Genomic DNA, 23,556 nt, shown 5'->3' on the forward strand with positions numbered 1-23,556 from the left:
GTTGTTAGCCTCCATATGGGTGCTGGGAACCAAACCTGGGTCCTCTGTGAGAGCAGTTAGTGCTCTTAACTGCTGAGCCATCATCTCTTTAGTCCCTGTTGTTTTTTGACAGACTGTTTCATGTAGTCCATGCTGGCTTCAAATTCCCTTTGTAGCCTGAGGATAACTGAATTCCTGATCCTCCATCTCCCAAATGCTGGGATTTCAGGCTTGAGCCACCGTGCTCAGTTTACGCAATGCTGGGATTGAACCTAGGGCTTTGAGCATGCTAGGCAAGCACTCTACCAACCAAGCCATATCCCCACCCTCACACTGTTAACATATCATAAAAAAGTGACAGAGGTAACCCTTCTAGAAATCTCCTCCTTCGACTGTCCCTTGTAGGCTGGTTTGAGCAGTACTACATATTACTAGTTTGTATTTCAATTGTTGTCTGTACCTTTATGTACCTAAAATCATGCCCATGGAAACAGACTTTACTTTTGAGTGAGTGTGCTTTGTTCTTTTACCTAAATGTGTCATGTTTGACATATTTTGAATTGACGTGTCAGAAGAGCACACTTTGGTATTTAGGTTGATGAGTTGTCACCAACTGAAGAAACCCAAGTGACATTCACTAAAATCAAGAAACAAAATATTAGCTGGGCTTGGGGCACACACCTGTAATCTCAACACCTGTAAGGTGGAGGTAGGAGGACCAGGGCATCCTGGGCTACATATCGAGTTCAAAGCAACCTTAGTTAAACAAGAATGTGTCTCAAACAAAACAGCCAGGTGTGGTGGTACATGCCTTTAATCCCATCCCTCAGGAGGCTGAGGCAAGTGGATCTCTGAGTTCGACATCAGCCTGGTCTATATAGTGAGTTCCAGACCAGCCAAGGCTGCATTAAAAAAAAAAAAAAAAAAAAAAAAAATCCAAACCAAAAACGCAGACAACTCCATAACATTCTTAACCTCTGTAAGTCCCCTTGTTTTTCCTAACTCCACCAACCTGATGGGTAATAGAGTGCTTCTGACTGGTTTTAAATGCATCTGGATTCATGAATTGTGTCTGGCTTATTGCATTTATCACTGCGTTTTTGTAATTCTTCCATGCTATTTTATTTGATTATAGTTTCTTCCATTTTGTTGATGTGTATTTCATTGTGTGCCAATTCCTTGATTTGCTGATCAATTTGTTTGAAACTGGATAGTTGAGTTGCTTCCCTGGATCTATTACAAGTAACAAATGGGGTGCCGGTGCTAGCCAGCCAAGAAGTACCTGAAAGGGGGAGTGAGGATTGAAAGAAAAAACAAGAGACAGAAAAGATACTTGGGAGGGCTGTCAGCAGAGACTGCAGCCGGGGGTTTGTTTCAGCTCAGCCTTTTTATACAGAAGAACTCAATTAGTTTCAACAGGTGTTTTTCCCACCTGTATCTGAGGGTCAAGGAGCGGTCAAATACTTCAAAGCCTTCTTGGATCTTTTTGTTTACCAACATTGCCTCCAGGTCAGGTATTGTGAGGCTCTCCATATAAACACATTCCTCCTGATTTGGCAGATTAGGTACTGGTGTGCAGAACACAAACTCAGTAAACAAGGCTGCCACAGCTCAATGTACATAATAGACTAACAGCTCCCAACAATGGGGGAGGAGTTTTTTTAATATTTAATTTAAAATTTTTATTTTATGTGTATGCGTATATTGCCTGCATGTATGTAAGTGCAGCCATGTTGTGCAGTGTCCGAGGAGTTCAGAAGAGGGCATCGGAGTCCCCTGGAACTGGAGTTCTGGATGGTTGTTAGCCACCATGTGGATGCTGGGAATTGAATTTGGGTCCTCTGAACCCAATCCGGGTCCTCTGCAAGAGCAGCCAGTACTCTTAACCACTGAGCCATATCTTGAGCTTTTTGTTTGTTTTTAAAGATAGCATCTTATGCTGAGTGTGGTGATGCACACCTTTAATCCCAACACTTGGGAGGCTGAGGCAGGCAGATCTCTGTGAGTTCAAGGCCACCCTGGTCTACACAGTGAGTTTCAGGCCAGCTGGGGCTACAGGGAGACCCTGTCTCAAGAAAAAAAAGAAAAGAAAAAAGAAGATAGCATCTTACTTTCTAGGCCGCCAAAGGTGACCTTGAACTCTTGATCCTCCCACCTCTACCTCCTAAGTGTGTGCTACCACCCCAGCAAAGCATTTATTTTTGCCAGACAGGGATGGAACCCAGGCCAGCATGTTCTAGTGGGCTCTACTGCTGAGAACTGCTGTGAATGTCAAGCATTTGGCTTTGGGTGACCTGAAATACACAATTCTGTAGGGTGCGGGATAAATGGGTCATAGGAGCATCAGTCTGCCAAATCTAGTGCATTAGTCTGTCAAAAAAAAAATCAGTACTTTCAGAAGTGGATGTTGATCCTTTCTTTTTCCTTAAAAGTATTCACCGTTGGTATGTGTGTGTGTGTGTGTGTGTGTGTGTGTGTGTGTGTGTGTATTTTTTACACAAACAAAAAGTCCTACTTTCGTTTTCTCATCAAATGAAGAATCATGGTTTGACACTCTTCCTGGTTCTTCTGTCTCCCCTGTAGCATCTCAAGCAGTGCTTCTATGATCTCTCTCTCTCTCTCTCTCTCTCTCTCTCTCTCTCTCTCTCTCTGTGTGCATGTGTGTTTGGGGGGGTGTCATGTAGCCCAGGCTGGCCTGGAACTTACTGTGTAGCTGAGGATGACCATGAACTCCTGATCCTCTGCCTGCATCTCCCAAGTGCTGGGATTACAGCCTGTGCCACTATACATGCCCCATCTCCTGTAGCACCTGTTCCCAGCTGAATTTAACCTTCAGTTTGGGAATGTTTCCAGGCCCTAGGGACCCAGAAAAGCCCCAGGGAGGAACGTGGGAAAGACCTTGTCACTTCTATCTAAACACTGGCCTTTAGTGGCCTCAGAATGATTATCTGCAACTGAGAACACTGATAACTACAGAGGAAGGGACTTCTGAGTCAAACCACAAAGACCCACAAAGGAAAATGACACGTTTGATAATGTGCAAAATGGGTGTCTTTTTATGAGGACACCATGGGACAAATATTAGATGGCTGGAGGGGAAAAAGCATTTACAATATTTAAAATCAGTCAGAAATTAATATCTAGAGGGTAAAGGAACAGTTATAAATAAAAAACAATGACAGCAACTCTGTTAGAAAAATGGGCAATGGACTGGAGAGATGGCTCAGTGGTTAAGAGCACCTGCTGTTCTTCTTGTTTGTTTGTTGTTTGTTGTTTGTTTTTATTTTATGTGTATGAATGATTTGCCTGCGTGTAAGAGAGCACTTGTGTTTGTAATGTCCACAGAAGTTAGAAGAGGGTGTCAGATACCCTGGAACTGGAGTTATGGACAATTATCAGTTGCCCTGTGGGCGCTTTTAACTACTGAGTTGTCTCTCTAGCCCATGCTTGCTTCTCCATGAGCACCCATGTCAGGTAGCTCACAACTGCCTGCAACTCCAACACCAGGAGATCCGACGCCCTCTTCTGGCATCTGAGGGCACTGCACATACACACACACACACACACACACACACACACACACTGACACTAACACTCATACACACATATAAAAACAAAATAAATCTTTTTTCTTTTTTTCAGCTGGGTATGGGGCTGGAGAGATGGCTCAATGGTTAAGAGCACTGACTGCTCTTACAGAGGACCTGGGTTCAATTCACAGCACCCACATGGCAACTAACAACTGTCTATAACTCCATTTCCAGGGGAATCTGACACCCTCTTCTGACATCTGTGGGTATTGCACAACGTGGGTGCACTTACACACATGCAGACAATACACTTGTACACATAAAATAAGATAAATAGAATATTTTTTAAAAGCTCTGTGTAGGGAGATGGCTCAATGGTTAAAGCACTTGCCGAGAAAGCAGCATGGACCAGAGTTCAAATCCCAGACCCCATGAAAACACTAGGAGGGCATGGTAGCCCACCTGTGATTTCAGAGCTCAGAAGGCGGATACAGAGGGTTCTCTAGCAAGCTGGTAGGTACACTAGACTGTATCAGTGAGCTCTGGATTGAGCTGAAAGGCCCTGCCTCAATGAATAAGGTGGAAATCGAGGAAGACTCCTGATGTCAACCTCAGGCCGGCACATACACACACACCCCCATGTACCCACACATATGTGAAGACACATATACACACCACATACATGTACACATGAAAAGAAAAAAGTGAAGAAGAGAAGAAGGAAGAACAGGAGGAAAAGGAGGAGGAGGAGGAAGAGGAGGAGCAGCAGTAGCCTGGTATGCTCATCCATGCCTGTACCCCTAGCATTGGGGGAAGCTGAGGGAGACAGGGGAATGATTGGGGTGTGCTGGCTATCCAGTTTAGCCAAAAAAAGGGGAATGAGTCAGAGAATGATAGAAGCAGGATGCCCAACATCCTCCTCTGGCCTCCACATGGACTCACATGGGAGTGTGCACCCACACATACACACGTGTATTATACACACATATATCACATACATATACTACACACACACACACACACACACACACATATACACACATACGAAAAATGGGAAAGCCTAGGTGTGTTGGTATAAAGTTGTCAGTTCTTGGAAAGCTGAAGCAGGAAGATCATGAGTTCAAGGCTAGCCTAGGCTACATAATGAGACCCTGTCTCAGACAAGCAAGCAGTCAAAAATAAAAACAAATCAGGCATTGTGGCACATACCTTTCAAAAAGGGAGATGAGGGCCGGGTGTGGTGGTGCACTCCTTTAATCCCAGGACTTGGGAAGCAGAGGCAGGTGGATATCTGTGAGTTCGAGGCCAGCCCCCATTACAGGGAGACACTGTCTCAAAAACACCAATAAAAGGAGGGGGGGATGAGTCAGAGAGTGATAGAGGCAGGACACCCAACTTCCTCCTCTGGCTTCCACATGGACTCACATGGGAGTGCGTACCCACACATACACAAGTGTATACACACACACACACATGAAAGATATTTTTAAAAATATGTAATGAAATGCTTCTAATCATGTGGTTATTAAATAAAAATATTTTATTTATTATTTTTATTTTATGTGTATGAGTGTATTGCTTGCATGTATGTAAGTGCACCCATGTTGTGCAATGCGTGCAGAGGTCAGAAGAGGGTATTGGATCCCCTGGAACTGAAGTTATGGATGGTTGTTAGTGCCATGTTGGTGCTGGAAATCAAACCCCGGTCCTCTGCAAGAGCAGTCAATGCTCTTTGCCGCTGAGCCATCTCTCCAGCCCCAACATACACTTTTAATCCCAGTACTAGGGAGGCAGATGTAGGCAGATGACTGTGAAATCAAGGCCAGCCTGGTCCATATAGTGAGTTTCAGGCCAGCTTGGGCTACAGGGGCTTGTGGTTTAGTTAATTAATTAAAGACAGAGTATATAAGGTTGGAGAGATGGCTCAGTGGTTAAGTGCATACTATTCTTGCAGAGGACCTGAGTTTGATTCCCAGCACCCATATTGAGGAGTTCACAACTGCCTGTAATTCCAGTTCCAGGGAGTTCTCACACCTCAAGCAACTGCACTTACATGCACATGCCCACACATATACCCATGTACATATACAAAATAAATCTTAATAAAAGAAACACCAAAGCTTGGTGTGGTGGCACAAGCATTTAATCCCAGCACTTGCAAGGCAGAGGCAGACAGATCTCCGAGTTCAAGGTCAGTCTGGTCTACACAGTGAGTTCCAGGTCAGCTGGGGCTGTAGGGAGACTCAGTCTCAAACAAACAAACAAATAACAGAACCCCCACCAATTAAAAAAATAAACAAACAAACAAATAAATAGGAAAAAAATGAACCTGGGCAAAGAGGTTGAGCAGGCAGCCCCAAAATTCTGACAAACCTCAGAAAACTTGCTAGAAATAATTTGTAAATTATTTAAAAGACAGTGAATTAGCCCAGAAGTCTATCAAACATTAGAAGTCAGGGCACTGGGCAGATAGCTCAGTCAGTAAATTGCTGGTGATAGAAACATGAAGACCTAAGTTCCATCTCCAGCACCCACTTAAAAAGCCTGGCCTTTAATCCAGTGCTGAAGAGGCAGAGACAAGTGGGTCCCTGTGGCTCAGTTAGAAGATGCCAAGTAGAGGTTGAGAAAAGGAGACTGACATCCTCACAGGGGGCAGCCACTCCCCAAGATACTTAGATAAACTGTGTATGAGTATGTTGCCCAGTAATTAGCTCCAGGGGGTGCATGAGAAAATGGTGCTCCTCGCCTCCATAAGAGGAGGGTGTCTTACTTTTTTTATTGCTGGGACCTGACAAAAGCAACAGAAAGGAAGGGTTTGTTTGGGCTCTAGTTTGAAGGTCCAGTCCATTTTGGTGGGGGAGGCATGGCTGTAGGGGCTTGATGCAGCTGCTCACAATGCATCCGCAGTCAGGAAGCAGACAGTGATGCTGCTGATCAGCTCGCTTTCTCCTTTTCATTCAGTAGGGAACTCAGCCCCTGGCATGATGCTGCCCACATTCAGGGTGAGTCTTTCTTCCTCTGGTAAACCTCTCTGGATGCACCCTCACAGGCACACCAGAGGTTAGTCTTCCTAAGTATTTTCAAATCCAGTTAAGTCAAATTGACAATCCAGTTTAACCACCACAGGTGACATATACAGAGTTATTCACAGGAGCCAGAGGCAGCCAGGATCTCAACTCCCAGGAAAGGGATGGATAAATTGAAGGGGGCCAGTCACTAAGAAGTCCTAAAAAAGCACCACAGCCATCCAGCAGGTGTCCACTGAGCAACATGCAAAAGTCTCAGAGTGCATCACAGTGACCGACAGAACTGAGGAACACTATTAATATCTTATGATATAATCCATGATGACACAGTTATTTTACGCACTGTGTAGAACTCTTAAGGAAAAATAATATGGACCATGCAATTATTATATAACTTATAAGATACAATACACAATAATATTGTATCATGTAATTATATAAGCCTAAATAATTATATAACTATATATTATATAATGCACCATTGGATTATAAAATTCAATAGTGTAATATAAATTTATGTACTATTTAATACAATTGTATTAACACCAATGTTTAACAATGCATACACCTACATTTAATACCACTTTCTTAAAACTTTGTTGAACTAAAGAATATTAGCTCAAAAAAAATTTTTTTGTCTTTTTCAGACAGGATCTCCCTGTAGCCCCAGCTGGCCTGGAACTTGCTATATAGACCAGGCTGGCCTTGAACTCACAGAGATCTGCCTGTCTCTGCTTCCCATTTGGGTTAGAGGGACAGTGTAGTCGTTAAAGGCTAAGGCTAACAACCAAAAAACATTTTTTTTTAGACAAGTTTTCCCTGTAGCCCCAGCTGGCCTAGACTTCACTATGTAGACCAGGCTGGCCTCAAACTCACAGAGATCTGCCTGCCTCTCTCTCCTGGGTGCTGCGCCACGACACCCAGCTTTTTTGCTTTTTTTTTTGAGACAGATCTTACTATGTGTCCCTGGCTGGCCTGGAACTCATTATATAGACCAGGCTGGCCTTAAACTCACAGAGATTTGCCTGTCTCTGCCTCTCAAGTACTTGCAAGAAAAGCATGTGCCCATCATGCTCAGCCTTTAAAAAACTTTTTTGTGTTTATGTGTGTGTCTGTGTACCACAGCACATGCATCATGGAGGGCAGAGGACAGCCTTGGGTTTCAGCCCTTACCCTCTGCCTCTTTGTTTTCCAGCCCTGCACACACCAGGATAGCTGGCCAGCAAGCTTCTGGGGATTCTCCAGTCTCTGCTTCCCAACTCATGGTGGGCACAAGGAGATCCCAGCTGTTTGTTATCACACTTCACTTTTACATGGGTTCTAGGAATTCACACTCAGACCCTCATGTTTGCAGAGCAAGGGCTTTACCCACTGTGCCATCTCCCCAGCAAAATATTATTTTGCTTAACTTAATACAACCACTCTGGTAAAAATAATTTTTCAGGGGCTGGAGAGATGGCTCAGTGGTTAAGAGCACTGGCTGTTCTTGCAGAGGACCCAGGTTCAATTCCCAGGATCCACATGGTAGCTTACTACTGTCCCTAACTTCAGTTCCAGGGGAATCTGACACCCTCTTCTGATCTCTGTGGGCATTTCATCACACAAGTGTACTTACTTACATACAGGCAAAACACTTATACACATAAAATAAATATATTTAAAAAATAATTTTTCAGGGGCTGGAGAGATGGCTCGGCAGTTAAGAACACTGGTTGTTCTTGCAGAAGACCCGGGTTCGAATCTCAGCACCCACATGGCAGCTAACAACTATCCGTAACTCCAGTTCCAGGGGATCTGACAGCCTCTTCTGACCTCTACCGGCATTGTATGACATGGATGCACTTACTTACATGCAGGCAATAAACACATACACATAAAATAAAAATAATAAATAAAATTTAAAAAATAACAACTTCAGTACTGAGAATTGAAGCTTGGTTCTCATTGCATGCTGTTCTAGTGCTCTACCCTCAGCCCCTTCTTTGGATGTATATACCTGCTTTTTGTCTGTTTGAGGCAGGGTTTCATGTAGCCCAGTCAGGCCTCAAACTTAACATGTAGCTAAGGATGACCTTGAACTCTTTTTTATAAAAACAGTTTTTTAAAAATTATGTGTATGTATGTGGATATGCGCACATGAGTACGGTTGCCCTCAGAGACCAGAAGATGGTGTTGGGTCTCCTGGAGCTGGAGTTATAGGTGGTTGTGAGCTGTGCAGTATGGGTGCTGGGAACTACACTTGGGTTGTCTGCAAGAGTAGCAAGTGCCCTTAAATGATGAGCCATCTCTCCAGATCCAGCCTTGAACTCTTGATTCTCTTGCCTATAGTCCAAGTGCTGGGATTACAGGTATGTACCATCACATCTAGTTTATGTGGTACTGGGGAGTGAACCCAGGGCTTCATGCATTCTAGGCAGGCACTCTACCAACTAAGCTATATCACAGCCCTGTTCCTTTTGTTGTTTTTGAGAAGGATCTTGAAGCATAGTCTAGTCTAGCCGTGAACTTGAGGCAATTCTCCTGCAGCAGCTTCTTGAGTACTAAAATCATAGGCACAAGCCACCACCACCCAGCTGTATACATACTTCTGATTTTTTATTAGTTTTTGTTTGATCAGTATATAAAGTAAAGGGTTTCATTACAGGATTTTCATACACACACTTTTTTTTTTTTTTTTGACTTTTTGGACAGGGTCTCCCTGGAGCCCCAGCTGGCCTGAAACTCACTATGTTGACCAGGCTGGCCTTGAACTCACAGAGATCCGCCTGCCTCTGCCTCTCAAGTGCTGGGATTAAAGGTGTGTGCCACCATGCCCGACACATACACACACTTTTAATTTTGAGACAGGGTCTTGCTAATGCCCAGGTTGGCCCTGAACTTGTCCCATAGCCCAATTTTTGATTCTTCTGTTTCAGCCTCCTGAGTAGCTAGAATTAATTATAGGCCTGTGCCACTAGGCCCAATTAATAATAGTAATTTGTTTTAGTTTTAGTTTTTTGAGACAAGGTCTCCCTGTAGCCCCAACTGGCCTGGAAATCACTATACAGACCAGACTGGCCTTCATCTCCCAGAGATCCTCCTGTCTCTGCCTCTTGAGTGCTGGGGTTAAAAGCTAAAGATGTGCACCACCATACCTTACAGGAATAAAAATAATTTTAAAAAAATGTTTTATTTATTATTTTTATTTTATGTGTATGAGTGTCTTGCCTGCATGTATGTGAGTACACCCTTGTTGTGCAATGCCTCAGAGATCAGAAGAGGGCTTCCGGGTTCCCCCTGGAACTGGAGTTAAGGACAGTTTGTAGCCGCCATGTGAGTGCTGGGAGTCGAACCCAGGTCCTCTACAAGAGCAGTCAGTGCTCTTAACCACTGAGCCATCTCTCCAGCCCTAGGAACAATATTAATTAACCCCTGTATCAAGAGCAGTTATACTCTGTGGCAAGCTGGAACTGGTTTTCTCAAGAAATCTTCCTCATGACCTCAGGACATAAGGATTCTTCCAAACTTGCCTATTTGGGAGATGGGGAAACTGAAACTGTAATGGCAAAGTTGTCTGTCTGGCAGGGAGGCCTGCGTTATGGCCCTGCCTCTGGGCCTCTTGGTTCATTTTAGGTAACTATCAAGGACTTCTTGACTGAGTTCTCAAGAGCAGGAAGAAACTGATTAGAGGGCACTGTGCTTCCCAACTTACAAAGCCCATGGTGCTCACCTGTATGGAGAGGTGGTCCAGGTAGTGGTGGAAAAAAGGATGGGGAGAAGAACCAGTTAGAACCTGGGAGCAAGAGGTGGCCCTGGTCAAGTGAAGTTTGGCCATAATTAGATTTTTTAATTAATTAATTTAATTTTGAGACAGGGTCTCACTATATAGCCCCGACTGACCTGGAATTCATTCTATAGACCAGGCTGGCCTTGAACTCCCAGAGCTCCTCCTACCTCTGCCTCCTGAGTACTGGGACTTTTAAAGGTGTGCATCACCATGCCTGGCCTTATTTTTTATGTTTGAGACAGGGTTTCATGTAGCCCAGGTTGGCCTGCATCACATTATGTAACTGAGGCTTGAACTCCTTGAACTCCTAAATCCTCCTGCCTCTAACCCTCTAAATTCTGGGGTTACAGGCATGTACCCCTACATGACTATGATTAGGAAATTATGCAAAGTGGTAGAGCATAACCGTTAGGAACTTTAGTTCTGAGTTTGGATCCCCAGCTCTGCCTTGGTGATAAAGGACAAGGTGAGCGACTCTACCTCTGTGAACTCAGCTGTCCTCATCTGAGTTGCTGTGCTGACTACAGGATGTTCGGGAAGTGTCTGTAGGGGCCACGTGCTTTTATTTTCTGTTCTGCTGTAAACAATGCCAAGAATAGCAGGACGGCTGTGAGAAGTGAGATGTAATAAAATGCTCTGGGCGCACACCTGAAATGCAATGGGTGTGTGGAAGACGTCACTGAGAACTATCATTCCAAAAGACAGTTTTCAGCCAGGGGTGGTGACACTTGGGGGGCAGAGGCAGGTGGATCACTGCAAGTTTGAGGACAGCTAGGGCGTACACAGTGGGACCCTGTTTCAAACAAAGAAACAAGGGCCAGCAAAATGGCTCTGCAGGTAAATGTGCTTGCCACCAAACCTGACAAACTGGGTTTGCTCCCTGGGACCCATATAGTGGAAGGAAAGAACTGACTCCTACAAGTTGTCCTCTGACCCCCACACATGTGCCACACCATGTATACACAACCTGTACATGTGTTGTACCATGTACACATTCCCACACATAAATGTAATAACCTCCCTATCACCACCAATAGGAAGTTTTCTCCTCCTCCTCTCCTTCTCCTTCTCCTTCTCCTTCTCCTTCTCCTTCTCCTTCTTCTTCTTCATAGACCTGGTTGACCTTGAACTTGCTATGTAAATCAGGCTGGCTGTGAACTCACAGAGACCCACCTCCAATAGGGAGGTTTTTTTTTTTTTTTTTTCTCTTTTTGAGACAGGGTTTCCCTGTAGCCCCAGCTGTCCTGGAACTCACTGTGTAGACCAGGCTGGCCTTGAACTCACAGAGATCTGCCTGCCTCTGCCTCCCGAGTGCTGGGACTAAAGGTGTGCACCACCACGCCCGGCTATGGGCATTGTTTTAAGTGTGGTGAATAAAGTAATTCATTCAACTCTCAGTAACCCCATGAGGGATACCCCTCCCCCTTACCAGATGGAGAAACTGAGACATGGAGAAGCTCCAAGGTAACTTACACAGAGAGTGGCAAGGTCGGGATCCAGATTCAGATTACCTTCTGACTTCTTGCTTTTCATCTATGTTTTCTTTTCTGTTGTTCTTTGAGATGGTCTTATGTAAAGCAGGTTGGCCCCAAACCCACTATGTAGCCGAGGATGACCTTAAACTCCTGATCTTCCAGCCTCCACCTCCTGAGTGTTGGATTTACAGATATGCATCACCACACTTGGTTTAAGTGGTGCTGGGGACGGAACCCAGGGCTTGCCGCATGACAGACGAGCACTCTACCAACTGAGCCAACAGCCACAACCCTGTTTTTCATTTTGTTTTGAGACAGGCACTCATTATGCAGCCCTGACCTCAAACTCACAATTCTTCTGCTTCAGCCTGTCCAGAGCTTGGATGCTGCCACACCTGGCACTAAGTGGGGCTTTTTAAAGAGGTGTGGTGTGGGGCTGGAGAGATGGCTCAGCAGTTAAGAACACTGGTTGTTTTTGCAGAAGACCCAGGTTTGAATCCCAGCACCCACATGGCAGCTAACAACTGTTGTAACTCCAGTCCCAGGGGATCAACAGCCTCTTCTGTCCTCCGTGGGCATTTCACAACATGGGTGCACTTACCTACATGCAGGCAATACATGTATACACATTTAAAAAAAAAAAAAAAAGAGTTTAAATCCTGGAGCAGTTGTGTGATTATCTAGCAGCCTTCCCCATGCAGAGCCTCAGTTTATCCCCTAAGACATGACAGGACCAGGGTGAGGATGTAGCCCAGTGACAGAGTGCTTGCCTAGCATGCACACAGCCCTGGGTTCTCCCCGCAGCACTGCTTAAATCAGGTGTGATGGACATGCCTGTAGTCCCAGCACTGTGTCAGTAGAAATTCAAAGTCATCCTTGACTACGTAGTGAGTATGAGGACAGCCTGGGGTACATGAGACGTTCTCAAAAAAAAAAAAAAAAAAAAAGGAGACATAAATAACTAAGTAAATGGACAGAACTATGGCACTTTAAGGGGTTCACACCTAGATACACCGCCCACCTGGGGCACATACCTCCAGGTATGAGGCCTGTGGGGGCGGTTCTGAAATGCTGAAAGAAGTGGGGCGTGGCCCGGCCCATCCTGGCCCAATGGGTGTCAGGGGGCGGGGACATCCTTGCATCTCGGTTCTGCACGCGTGTTCTCCTCGCAGTTCCATCTACTTCGCCGGTGCCTCTGGCTCCCCAGAGGGCTCCGATCTCAGCCCGCCCCCAGCCCGCCACTCCCGCCATCCTCAGACCCCAGCCCGGGGTTCTCGGGCCTTGCCACCATGGGTGACGGAGGAGAAGGCGAGGATGAAGTCCAGTTCTTGCGGACGGTGCGTATGTTTGGGTTAGGGGATTCCGGGGCTATTTCTCGCTTATCTCAGAGAATCTCTGTTTCTGTCCTGCTTGCTGGTGATGTCTGGAATCTGAGGTCTTTTCCTTTGTCACTTTGGGTGACTGTCACTTTGTCTTTCTGTCTCTCCTCTGGTCTCCTCCACATTTTTCTCCTCATCATAGAGAATTAGCAGGATTTGGGACAACTGAATGGGGAGGGGGACCTTCTGCTGTCCTCTCTTCTGACATTAGAGATTCGGGGTCACTGAGGGAGCACCCCCTCCTGCCATCCTGGAAGCAGGCACTTGGGGAAGGTGGTTCTAATTCTTGGGCTTAATTTAGCTGTCCCCCACCCCCATCCCAGCTCTTTCTCTCTCTTTCTCTCTCTCTCTCTCTCTCTCTCTCTCTCTCTCTCTCTCTTTTTGCTCCAGGCTCTGACCTATTTCAATTCCTGGGAGGGGGGCTGGGGTAGGCTGGACAACTCAGCTCTTTTCAACTCCCAACCCTTGAGGGACTCCTTGGGGTCTCTTGGATTCTTGTTCATTCTTTCCTCCTTGATTGTGATGAGGAGGATCAAATATGTCTGCTAGTGGTCTCTGGGGGTCTCTGGGTGGTCTCTCCCTTTCTCATTGGTGAGTCTTCTGTCTCTGTCTCTGTCTTTTGTCCCTTGGCTTCAGCCCTCTGTTTTGCTACCCCTTTAGTCCTGCCTCCCTGAACCTCCCATCCCCAGCTGGGGGCAGGGATGGTCTTGGAACAACAGGTGTCCCTCCCAGAATAGACTTCTCTTCTGGGCTCTGGTCAGGGGACAGGGAGGGGACAAGAGGGGGAGGGGCTGCCCCTCTCTTAGTCTTTTCCACATTACTTTTCCAGGGGTTCAGCTGGGGCTGGGGTTGGGGTGTGAAGATGGGAGATGGTCTCTCCTCTGGGTCAGGTCTGTTGACCCTGCACCTCTCTTCCCCTCCCCCTCTCAGGCGCAGGGTCCACACAGGAAATGCTGATGTAGCATTCCAGACCCAGAATAGGACCCTGGCAGACTGGGTCTGGTTTCTTGGGAGGGAGGAACAAACAGCTGGGACTGGTGATGAAGGATGGAGACAGCTGGACCTGAAGCCGTTGGAGGAGGGACTCTCCTAGCCCCAGCCCCTTAGCACACACCACAGCCCAGGCCTAATAAGACCATGGCTGTGGCTACCAGGCCCTGAGTCGTCACTCCTCACCAGGCCCGATGCCCAGGGCCTCAGCCTCCTGAGGCATCTAATTATATTCTCGCCGCCCTATCTTCTGAGGTAGGGCCCTATCTTTATCTCCCTGAGAGACTGGAGGGAAACCAAGCCCCAAGTGGTAGAATTACTTGCCCAAGGTCAAGGCCAGGAAGTGGCAGCTCTGGATTGCCCAGGGGTTCAGTTCACCTAGGGTCCCAGGCTTGCTAGAGTAGACAGTGTAGGAGGCCAAAGGGTTGGCCCTGGCATCTCTTGACCCCAGACTGGGTCCATTTTCCTGAATGTCACTGAGATCATGTGATACTTTCTTCAAGCTTTTTTGAATCATATCCTACCAATGAGAGATATTCTATATTTCAGCCCAGGCCATGGACATATTCATAGATATTATTTAAAAAGAAAAGTTCAATGTTAAAGTAGGGTATGGTGATGTACACCTGTGATTCCAGCACTAAGCAGGCTGAGGCAGGAGGATTGCAAGTTCAAGGCCAGCCTGGCTATATCATAAGTTCAAGGCTAGGTTAGGCTACATAGGGCGAATCTGTCTCAAAAACCAAAATAAATAAGCCAAAACAGACCTATACCAATTTTATCATGGTGCAACTGACATTTGACAAATTATACTGGTTTGAAATAGTGTCATACTTCAGTGCTTTTGTTTTAGGGTGGGGTGAGGGTGGGTCCCATGTAGCCCAGGCTGACCTCAAATTTGACACATAGTCAAGAATGACCTTGAACCGCTGATCTTCCTCCCTCCACCTCTCAAGTACTGGGATTATAGGCACGTGCCACCATGCCTGGTTTCAGCGGGTTTTGACATGTTGTGCAAACTCAAGTAACCACCATCATAATCAAGGGAGAGAGCATTTCCTCCACCCTGAAGATCCCACCAGCTCTTTGCAGCCATCACTTTGCCCATCTTCCATCACTGGAGATTCCATTAGTCATTTCTAGAGTTTCACATACCACATGTGCTCATTCATCTTTCTCTTTTTGCTCAGCATATATAAATATGCTTTTTGAGACAGGGTCTTACTTAGAACTCACTATGCAGATCAGGCTAGTTTCAAACTCACAGAGATCCACCTGCCCTCCACCTCTCAAGTGCTAGGATGTGCCATCACACCTGGCCCTGGTTTTGTTTTTTTGAGAGTATCATGTAGCCTAGACCGGCCTTAAACTTACTACATAGCTGAGGATGACCTTGAACTCCTGATCCTCCTGCCTCCCACTCCAAAGTAGGCATTGCCCCACCATGCCTGGCTTTGGAAATTTTATCAATCTATACATTCATGTATCTATCCATCTGACATCTGTCTGTCATACACACATTTACCTATCCATGTCTATCATCTACCTATCCATTTGCCATTTATCTGTCTCTCCACACACACATCTGTCTATCTATCCACATATCTACCTATTTATCATCTATCTCTTCATAATCTATATCCATCCACTCTATCATCTATCTATCTATCTATCTATCTATCTATCTATCATCTATCTATCTATCTATCTATCTATCTATCTATCTATCTATCTATCTATCTATCTGTCTATATCACCTATTTACTGAGGTGGGGTCTTGCTATATTGTCCAGTCTGGTCTTGAACTCAAGTGATCCTCCTGTTTCAGCTTCTGGAGTAGCTGGACTACAGTTGTGCATAGTTTCAACGGACTTTGGAAGGAGCATTTAAAACCAGGCTCCTCCTCCCTTGATTCCCATGCAGGAAAGTGCACAAAGTAGGAATCAATGCTGTGGGACTAGGTTCACTTTACGTAATGAGTAGGCTTCCATTTCTCATGTACACCTCCTGATTATGCCATTCACTTGCTTTCTCCCTTTGGCCAAGTGATATTTATTTCTCTCTCTGAACCTCAATTTCCTCATCTGAAAAATGGGAAGAAAAGTGCATCCAATAAGGATTTGAATGGCCTGTACTATTATCTCTCTGGCCTCATGTCACACATTCCCTCTGTTGCCCTACTATTCTGTCTCACTTGCCATTCATTCCTCAACAACCCCCACACCTACTGGCCACAGGCCTTTGCCCAGGCTACCTCCTCTTCCTGGAACATTCTTCATCAGAGATGACTAGTCTTGATTCCTTCTATATGGACAAGGCTCAGCTCACACATCACCTTCTTGGAGAGACTGTGTGTCACCTCACCCCCTTTCTGATGTCATGTTCACCTCAAACTCTGGTTTATTTTAGCCAGAACTCTTATCACTGATATTAAACATGTATTTGCTCACCTGTTTGTTGATGGTTTCCACAATGAGGATATCAGGTCCCTGAGGGCAGGGATTTACAAAAGACTTTTATGTGTATGAAGGTTTTGTTTGCATATATGTATGTATACTGCATGTGTGCCTGATGCTCTTGGAAGCCAGAAGAGGGCATCAGATCTTTTGGAACTAAAGTTACAGTTTGAGCCATGTGGGTGCTGGGAAGCAAACCTGTGTCCTCTGCAAGAGCCACAAGTACTTTTATCCGAGGAGCCATCTCTCCAGCCCCTGAGGGCAGAGATTTTTGTCTCCCTTATTCGAAGCTGTATGTACAGTGCCTGGCAGGTAATAGAAGCTCAATAAATGCCTGCTAAGTGAATGGAAGATGGAAGCATAAGGCAGCCAGTACACGCTTGGTAAATAATATGCAAGATGCGTGGTTATATGAATACACGTGATGCTGGGTGTGGTGATGTATGTCTTTAATCCCAGCACTCAGGAGGCAGAGGAAGGTGGACCTCTGAGTTTGAGGCCGGCCTGGTCTACATAGTAAGTTCTATGCCAGCCACAGCTACATAGTGAGACGAGACAAAACAGAACAAAGTATGAATATATGTGCCAGTTCTGGGTCTCCTGTCATGCCACACCTCTATGTCTCCTGGACCACATAGACTGATTGAGGGCTGCCTATGTGGGTCAAAACTCAAGACTGGAGCAGGTTTGTATAACATGATGTGGCAGTCTGGAGGTCATATAACCTCAGGTAGGGTATGTAGCCTTCTTGAATCTATTTGCTCTGCTCTAAAATGAAAAAGCTTGATGGGCATAGTGGAACATGCCTGTAATCTGAGCACTCAGGAAATGTAGACAGGACAGAAGTGTCAAGAGTTTAGTGTTGTCCTTGGCTACATTTGAGGCCAGCCTGGGCTACATGAGACCCTGTCTCAAGCAAAACCAAAACCAATTATACCTATCACCTCAGGTATACAAGACACTGAGGGAGGAGTATAACTCGATTTCAGGAGTTCAGGGCCAGCCTGGGCCCTGTCTCAAAATACAAATGCATGGGGGCTGGAGAGGTGGCTCAGTGGTTAAGAATGCTGGTTGTTCTTGCAGAAGACCTGGGTTCGAATCCCAGCACCCACAGAGCAGCTAACAACTGTCCATAACTCCAGTTCTAGGGGATCAACAGCCTCTTCTGACCTCTGTGGGCATTGCACAATACAGTTGCACTTACCTACATGCAGGCAATACGCACATATACATAAAATAAAAATAATAAGAATAAAAAAATTAAAACAAAAAACAAAAAACAAGCCGGGTGTGGTGGAGCACACCTGTAGTCCCAGCACTTGGGAGGCAGAGGCAGGCCGATCTCTGTGACTTCAAGACCAACCTGGTCTACATAGTGAGTTAGGGGATCAACAGCCTCTTCTGACCTCTGTGGGCATTGCACAATACAGTTGCACTTACCTACATGCAGGCAATATCCCCAAAAAAACAAATGCATGAACAAAGAAACAAATAAATGTAGCCTGACTGGTGTGGGGTTGCTACCTTTCCTACGAGGGGATGAGAGAACAGTGGCCTCACGGCATGCAATGTCTTTGGCCCCTATCAGTTAACCCTGTTCCTTGATCTCCCCCCAGGACGATGAGGTGGTCTTACAGTGCAGTGCCACCGTGCTTAAGGAACAGCTCAAACTCTGTCTGGCCGCAGAGGGTTTTGGCAACAGGCTCTGCTTCCTGGAACCCACCAGCAACGCGCAGGTCTGTGCGCACAGCCGGGTGGGGGGGGGGCAGGGCCTTGGGTGTCCAGGAGGCTGAAAGGGCACAGGAGAGAGAGTGGGGAAGTGCTAAGAAGAAAAGGGGCGCGCCTATAGGGGTGGAGCCTAGTGCGAGGCGGGGCCTGAGAGAGGTGGGGCGGGGCCTGAGGTGGGGGCTGGAGGCTAAGGAGAGGTGTTAGTGTGACAAGAGGCAGAGTGGGGGGTTCTGGTGGGCAGCCACGGTGGGAGGCTAGGTGGTCTCGGGAGGGAGGGGCAAGGATCAAATGAGGAGACCTAGGCTATTTAGAGAAGGGGCCCCTAACAGGAGAGGACTGGGGCCTGGGATGGAGAGTGTGTAAGGCATCTGGGATGTCAGCCTAGACAGCACGATCTCCAGAGGAAGATGATCAGAGGGCTTCCAGAGGTGGAAGGGAGTTATAGTCAAAGGCCTTGGACCAGAGACTAGAGGGTCTAGCTGGTCAGGGGAGTGTTGCAGGGGCCTGCAGGAGGGCATCTAGGCAGGGAGTCTGTGAGGGAGGAGGGGACCTTCCCAGCGGGTCTGGGGACTGAGACAGGGATGTGGTGAGACAGGGATGTGGCACATGATGGTGGAGGAGGTAAACAGAGGTGGAGTGGGCAGTCTTCAGTTCAAGGGGAGGAAGTCCAAGAATCTGAGACGGTATGTGTGGTGTGTGTGTGTGTTGTGTTGTGTGTATATGTGGTGTGTGTGTGGTGTGTATGTGTGGTGTGCATGTGATGAGTGTGTTGTATGTGTCGTGTATGTTGTGTGTGATGTGTGTAACATGTGTGGTGTGTGTGTCATGTGTGTACGTGTTTATGTGTGGTGTGGGGTGTGTGTGTATGAATGTGTATGTATGTAGTGTATGTGTGATGAGTGTGTTGTGCAGTGTGTGTTATGTTGTATGTGTGGTGTGTATTTGTGTGGCCTGTGATATGGCTGTGGAAACTCAGAAGCCTGTGTGAAGGGGCTCCTTTAGGATTGGAGAGATTTGGGATGATCTGCAGGGAAGGTACTATACCGGCTTCTTGCAGTGGGAACAGGGTCAGAGCGTGTCTTGTCTGGACAGGCAGAGTGTTTCCTGTGAGAACAGGGGGGCATAGAATACTTGAGCAAGGTGGGTAGCTTGGAAATTTCTACAGAGTTGGGTGAGTCGGAGAAGTTGCAGGAGGTTAGACAAGGTTTCCTGTGGTGTTGGTATGGATTCAGTGTCTCTGAGGCCTGACAGGGGACAGGGGCTTCTTGTGGGGTTAGGGTGGGATCTGGATGTCCTGGGGATGTGGGTATTCAGAATCAAGGATGAGGCATGATGGTAAATGATACTTGAGAATCCTCTGGCCCTAATGTTTGTTCACCCCACCTCAGAATGTACCCCCAGATCTGGCCATCTGCTGCTTTATCCTGGAGCAGTCCCTGTCAGTACGAGCCCTGCAGGAGATGCTGGCCAATACTGTGGAGGCTGGTGTGGAGGTAAGGTTCCTCCAGGGAGCAGGGCACAGGGACAAGGATGGGTGAGGGGACCTGGGGTCATTCACCATGTGCTCTTCTTCCTCTCTCTGTCCTACCCTCACAGGCCCTCAATTTGGATAAGTGGGTAGGTCTGGACTTGGGTGTCACGTGTCCTTCCCATCATTCCTGACCCCAGGCCTGCTGCTCAGGCCCACGTCCTGCACACAGGGGTTGGGGGTTCCCCCCACCTCAGATGTCAGGGGCTGTGGAGCCCAGAACAAGCCAGGCAGGAAGGAAGGAGGGAGTAGGGGCTTCTGAGCCCATTTCCCCATCTGTTCCTTTCTCCTCCTTCCCATCCTCTTCTCCAAGCTTGATCCCTGCTCTTCACTGCATGGGACCCCTTCCCTTACTTCCTCCATCCCAACTGTGGGGCTGCCATGTGATCACATGACCCCATCACATGGTCCCCTCAGAGCTTGGGCATGGGATAGCCATGATGGAGGCATGATGCCATCAAGGAATTGGATGTACTCCCCCTCTCCAAAAGGCCAGGTCTCCTTGTGCGTGGGAGAGAGTGTGTGGCAGCACTGGCCAGTCACTGTCACTGTGGATGAAAGTCCCATGCTTAATAACAGCTATGACTCTCCTGGGGCACACAAGTTACAGTTCAGCTCTGTGGTGACAGGCTAGAATAGATGGGGCTCAGGTATCTGGAATATTGGGAGGCTTCCCTGAATGTCTCTAGTCACCTGGAAGATGAATTCACACTCCTTGGGTGACTTCAGGGCCTGGTTTATAAGAGGAAGGAGACAGAGATAGCAGAGTAGACTTTGTAGAGTTTGTTGTTTGTTTTGAGATGGTGTCTCACATATCCCAGGCTGGCCTCAAACTTGCTAAGTAGGTGAGACTGACCTTGAACTCCTGATCCCTGATCCTCCTGCCTCTTTCCCAAGTGCCTTTTTTTTTTTTTTTTGGTCTTTTTTGAGACAGGGTCTCCCTATAACCCCAGCTGACCTGGAACTCACTATGTAGACCAGGCTGGCCTGGAACTCATAGAGATCTACCTACCTCTGCCTCCCGAGTGCTGGGATTAAAGGCCTGTGCCACCACATCCAGCTCCAAGTGCCAGGATTACAGGCATTGAAGAGTGTAAAACACTCCATCTCACGGCTTCTCAGAGACAGTCCCTGGCTTTATGGATGGGGAAACTGAGGCAGACAGTGTACAGCTGAGGCCACTTGCCCTCATGCTGGAACACAGTATTTTGTGCAGTTCATAAACTGAATTGGTCAGATATTTTGGAGGGTTTTGTGACTCTGGGAGTCTGTGCTTACTCTGTGCCGTCCCTTCCCCTGCAGTCATCCCAGGGCGGGGGACACAGGACGCTCTTGTATGGCCATGCCATCCTGCTCCGGCATGCACACAGCCGCATGGTGAGTGCCTTAGCCACAGGTGTACACATGGGGGAGGGTTCAGGCCTGTCAGAAGGAGGCTGATCCCCCTTTCTAACCCTAGTACCTGAGTTGCCTCACCACCTCCCGCTCCATGACTGACAAGTTGGCCTTTGATGTGGGACTGCAGGAAGATGCAACAGGTGCAGGGGCTAGAGGGTGCGGGGGATGTGATGGAGCCTCCAAATCAGGCCACAGACGGTCTGTAGAACTCTAGAGGTGCGCACAAGGCTGCTCTGGGGGCAGAAATGGTGGTTGTAATAGGAAATTAAGAGCCTTCAGGTCTGGAAGGCTCAGTGGTTGTGAGAACCCCACGGAAGAGCAGGGTGGAAAGCCATCATCTTCTCTTATAGGAGAAGCCTGTTGGTGGACAATGCACCCAGCCTCCAAGCAGAGGTCTGAAGGAGAGAAGGTTCGTGTTGGGGATGACCTCATCCTTGTCAGTGTCTCCTCTGAGCGCTACCTAGTGAGTAATCCTGTCCCCAGAATGGCTTCTATTGCTCCTTGTAGGGGTGCACGGGATTGATCCCCCATCTCTCATCATTTGTTTGTCCAGCTAGTTTCTGGTCCCTGATGCTCTGACTCAAAACTGGTTTCCTAACATCTAATTTTCTAATTTCTGACCCCCACCCCATGTCCTGACTTGATCTCAGTGTCTGATCTGTAGCCTCCTATTTTCGGTCTCAAATCTATTTATTTCCTGGCATCTACCTTTGATTTCTGGCCACTGCCTCTTGCAAACTCCATGGTCTTGATCACCATACCTTGGTTGTCCCTAGCACCTGTCTACAGCAAGTGGGGAGCTCCAGGTTGATGCTTCCTTCATGCAGACCCTGTGGAACATGAACCCCATCTGCTCCTGCTGTGAAGAGGGTGAGGACCCCAGCTTCTGGTCCCATAGCTAAGACTACCAATATTGACACACCCAAACTACCAGTAACTCTAGCCCCAGGGGCTCTGATGTCTTCTTCTGGCCTTTGTGGGTGCTGCACTAACATATACAAGCCCACATACACACAGACACACATACACATATATACATAAAGATGGTGTGTACGTGTGTGTGTGTGTGTGTGTGTTGTGTGACAAGGTCTCACTATATGTCCTTGGCTGACCTGGAACTTGCTATGTAAACCTGGTTGGCGTTGGATTCACAGAGGTCCACCTGCCTCTGCCTCGTAAGTGTCAGAGATTAAAGGCATGTGCCACCACACCCGATAAAGATAAATATTTTTAAAGATTTTATTTATGGACTGGAGACATAGTTCTACCTCACAAGAAACCACCTTCCTTTGCTCTCCCTCCAGGCTTTGTGACAGGGGGCCATGTCCTCCGCCTCTTTCATGGACACATGGATGAATGTCTGACCATTTCCCCTTCTGACAGTGATGACCAGCGCAGGTCTGAGCTGGGGACAAAGAGGGCACTGGATTCCAGGGGTGGGGGTAGGGAGAAAAGGTTGGCTGTGGAGCTGGGATCCTGTGTTGGCTAGCTTTTTGTTACTGTGACAAAATACAGGAGAATATCAACTTAATAAGGGAAAAGGTTTGTTTTGGTAGATTGTTTCAGTCCATGATTGCTTGGGCCTGTTGCTTTGGGTATGTGGTGGTAGGAATACGCTGTGTTGGGAGTGTGTGGCAGAGGTTAATTTCATCTTATGACATTTGAGGACACAGTAAAGAAAGTGGAAGGGCCAGGATTCCAATATTCCTTTCAAGGGCTTGTTCCCAGTGTAACATCTTTCTATGAGGTTCCCAAGGTTCCTACACTTCCCAATAGTTCCACAGGCTGAGGACCAAGCCTTTCACACATGGGCCCTTAAGGTGCATCTCAGACCCTGTGGACAGGGTTGGGGAACAGATTCTGGAGCCTGCACTCCTGACCTCACTCAGTCCTGTGTCCCCAGACTTGTCTACTACGAGGGAGGAGCTGTATGCACTCATGCCCGCTCCCTTTGGAGGCTAGAGCCGCTGAGAATCAGGTACTGTAAGGGGGAAGACAGCAGAGGGGCTGGGGTCTCCTGTGGGGCCTGGGAGGGATCTGAGGAAGATGCTGAAAAATATTTTTTGGGGGGCAACCTGGAGAGCCTGAGAGAGGTATATGTGTAGGTTCTCAGAGATCCTAGAGCCCCAGAGGAAAGGCTCTTGGGGAAAGGCGGGAGGTTCTCCACAGAAAGATGGGGGCCTCCAGTGAAAATATGAGTTTCGGGATCTGGATAAGCTGGGGTTCTGAAGACATCTGCGGAGCTTTGAACAATGTTCAAGTGTCCTGAGAGAGGATTGAAGTTACTAAGAGGGGAGAAAG

General features: G+C 47.2%; 1 protein-coding gene across 1 annotated transcript in view; it reads left to right on the forward strand.

Moving 5' to 3' along the window:
• Positions 1 to 13,026: 13,026 nt before the first annotated feature.
• Ryr1 (ryanodine receptor 1) overlaps positions 13,027 to 23,556 on the forward strand; it is a 142,063-nt gene continuing 131,533 nt past the window's right edge. The window contains 9 exon segments of the mRNA XM_029556551.1: positions 13,027 to 13,113; positions 18,218 to 18,337; positions 19,718 to 19,822; positions 21,160 to 21,234; positions 21,317 to 21,395; positions 21,606 to 21,718; positions 22,032 to 22,125; positions 22,560 to 22,653; positions 23,159 to 23,233. Coding sequence (XP_029412411.1) covers positions 13,066 to 13,113; positions 18,218 to 18,337; positions 19,718 to 19,822; positions 21,160 to 21,234; positions 21,317 to 21,395; positions 21,606 to 21,718; positions 22,032 to 22,125; positions 22,560 to 22,653; positions 23,159 to 23,233 — 803 coding nt within the window. The 5' untranslated portion in view covers positions 13,027 to 13,065.

Source organism: Nannospalax galili, unplaced genomic scaffold, assembly GCF_000622305.1.
Source record: "Nannospalax galili isolate Female #2095 unplaced genomic scaffold, S.galili_v1.0 scaffold886, whole genome shotgun sequence".
In the NCBI taxonomy this organism is placed as follows: Eukaryota; Metazoa; Chordata; class Mammalia; order Rodentia; family Spalacidae; genus Nannospalax; species Nannospalax galili.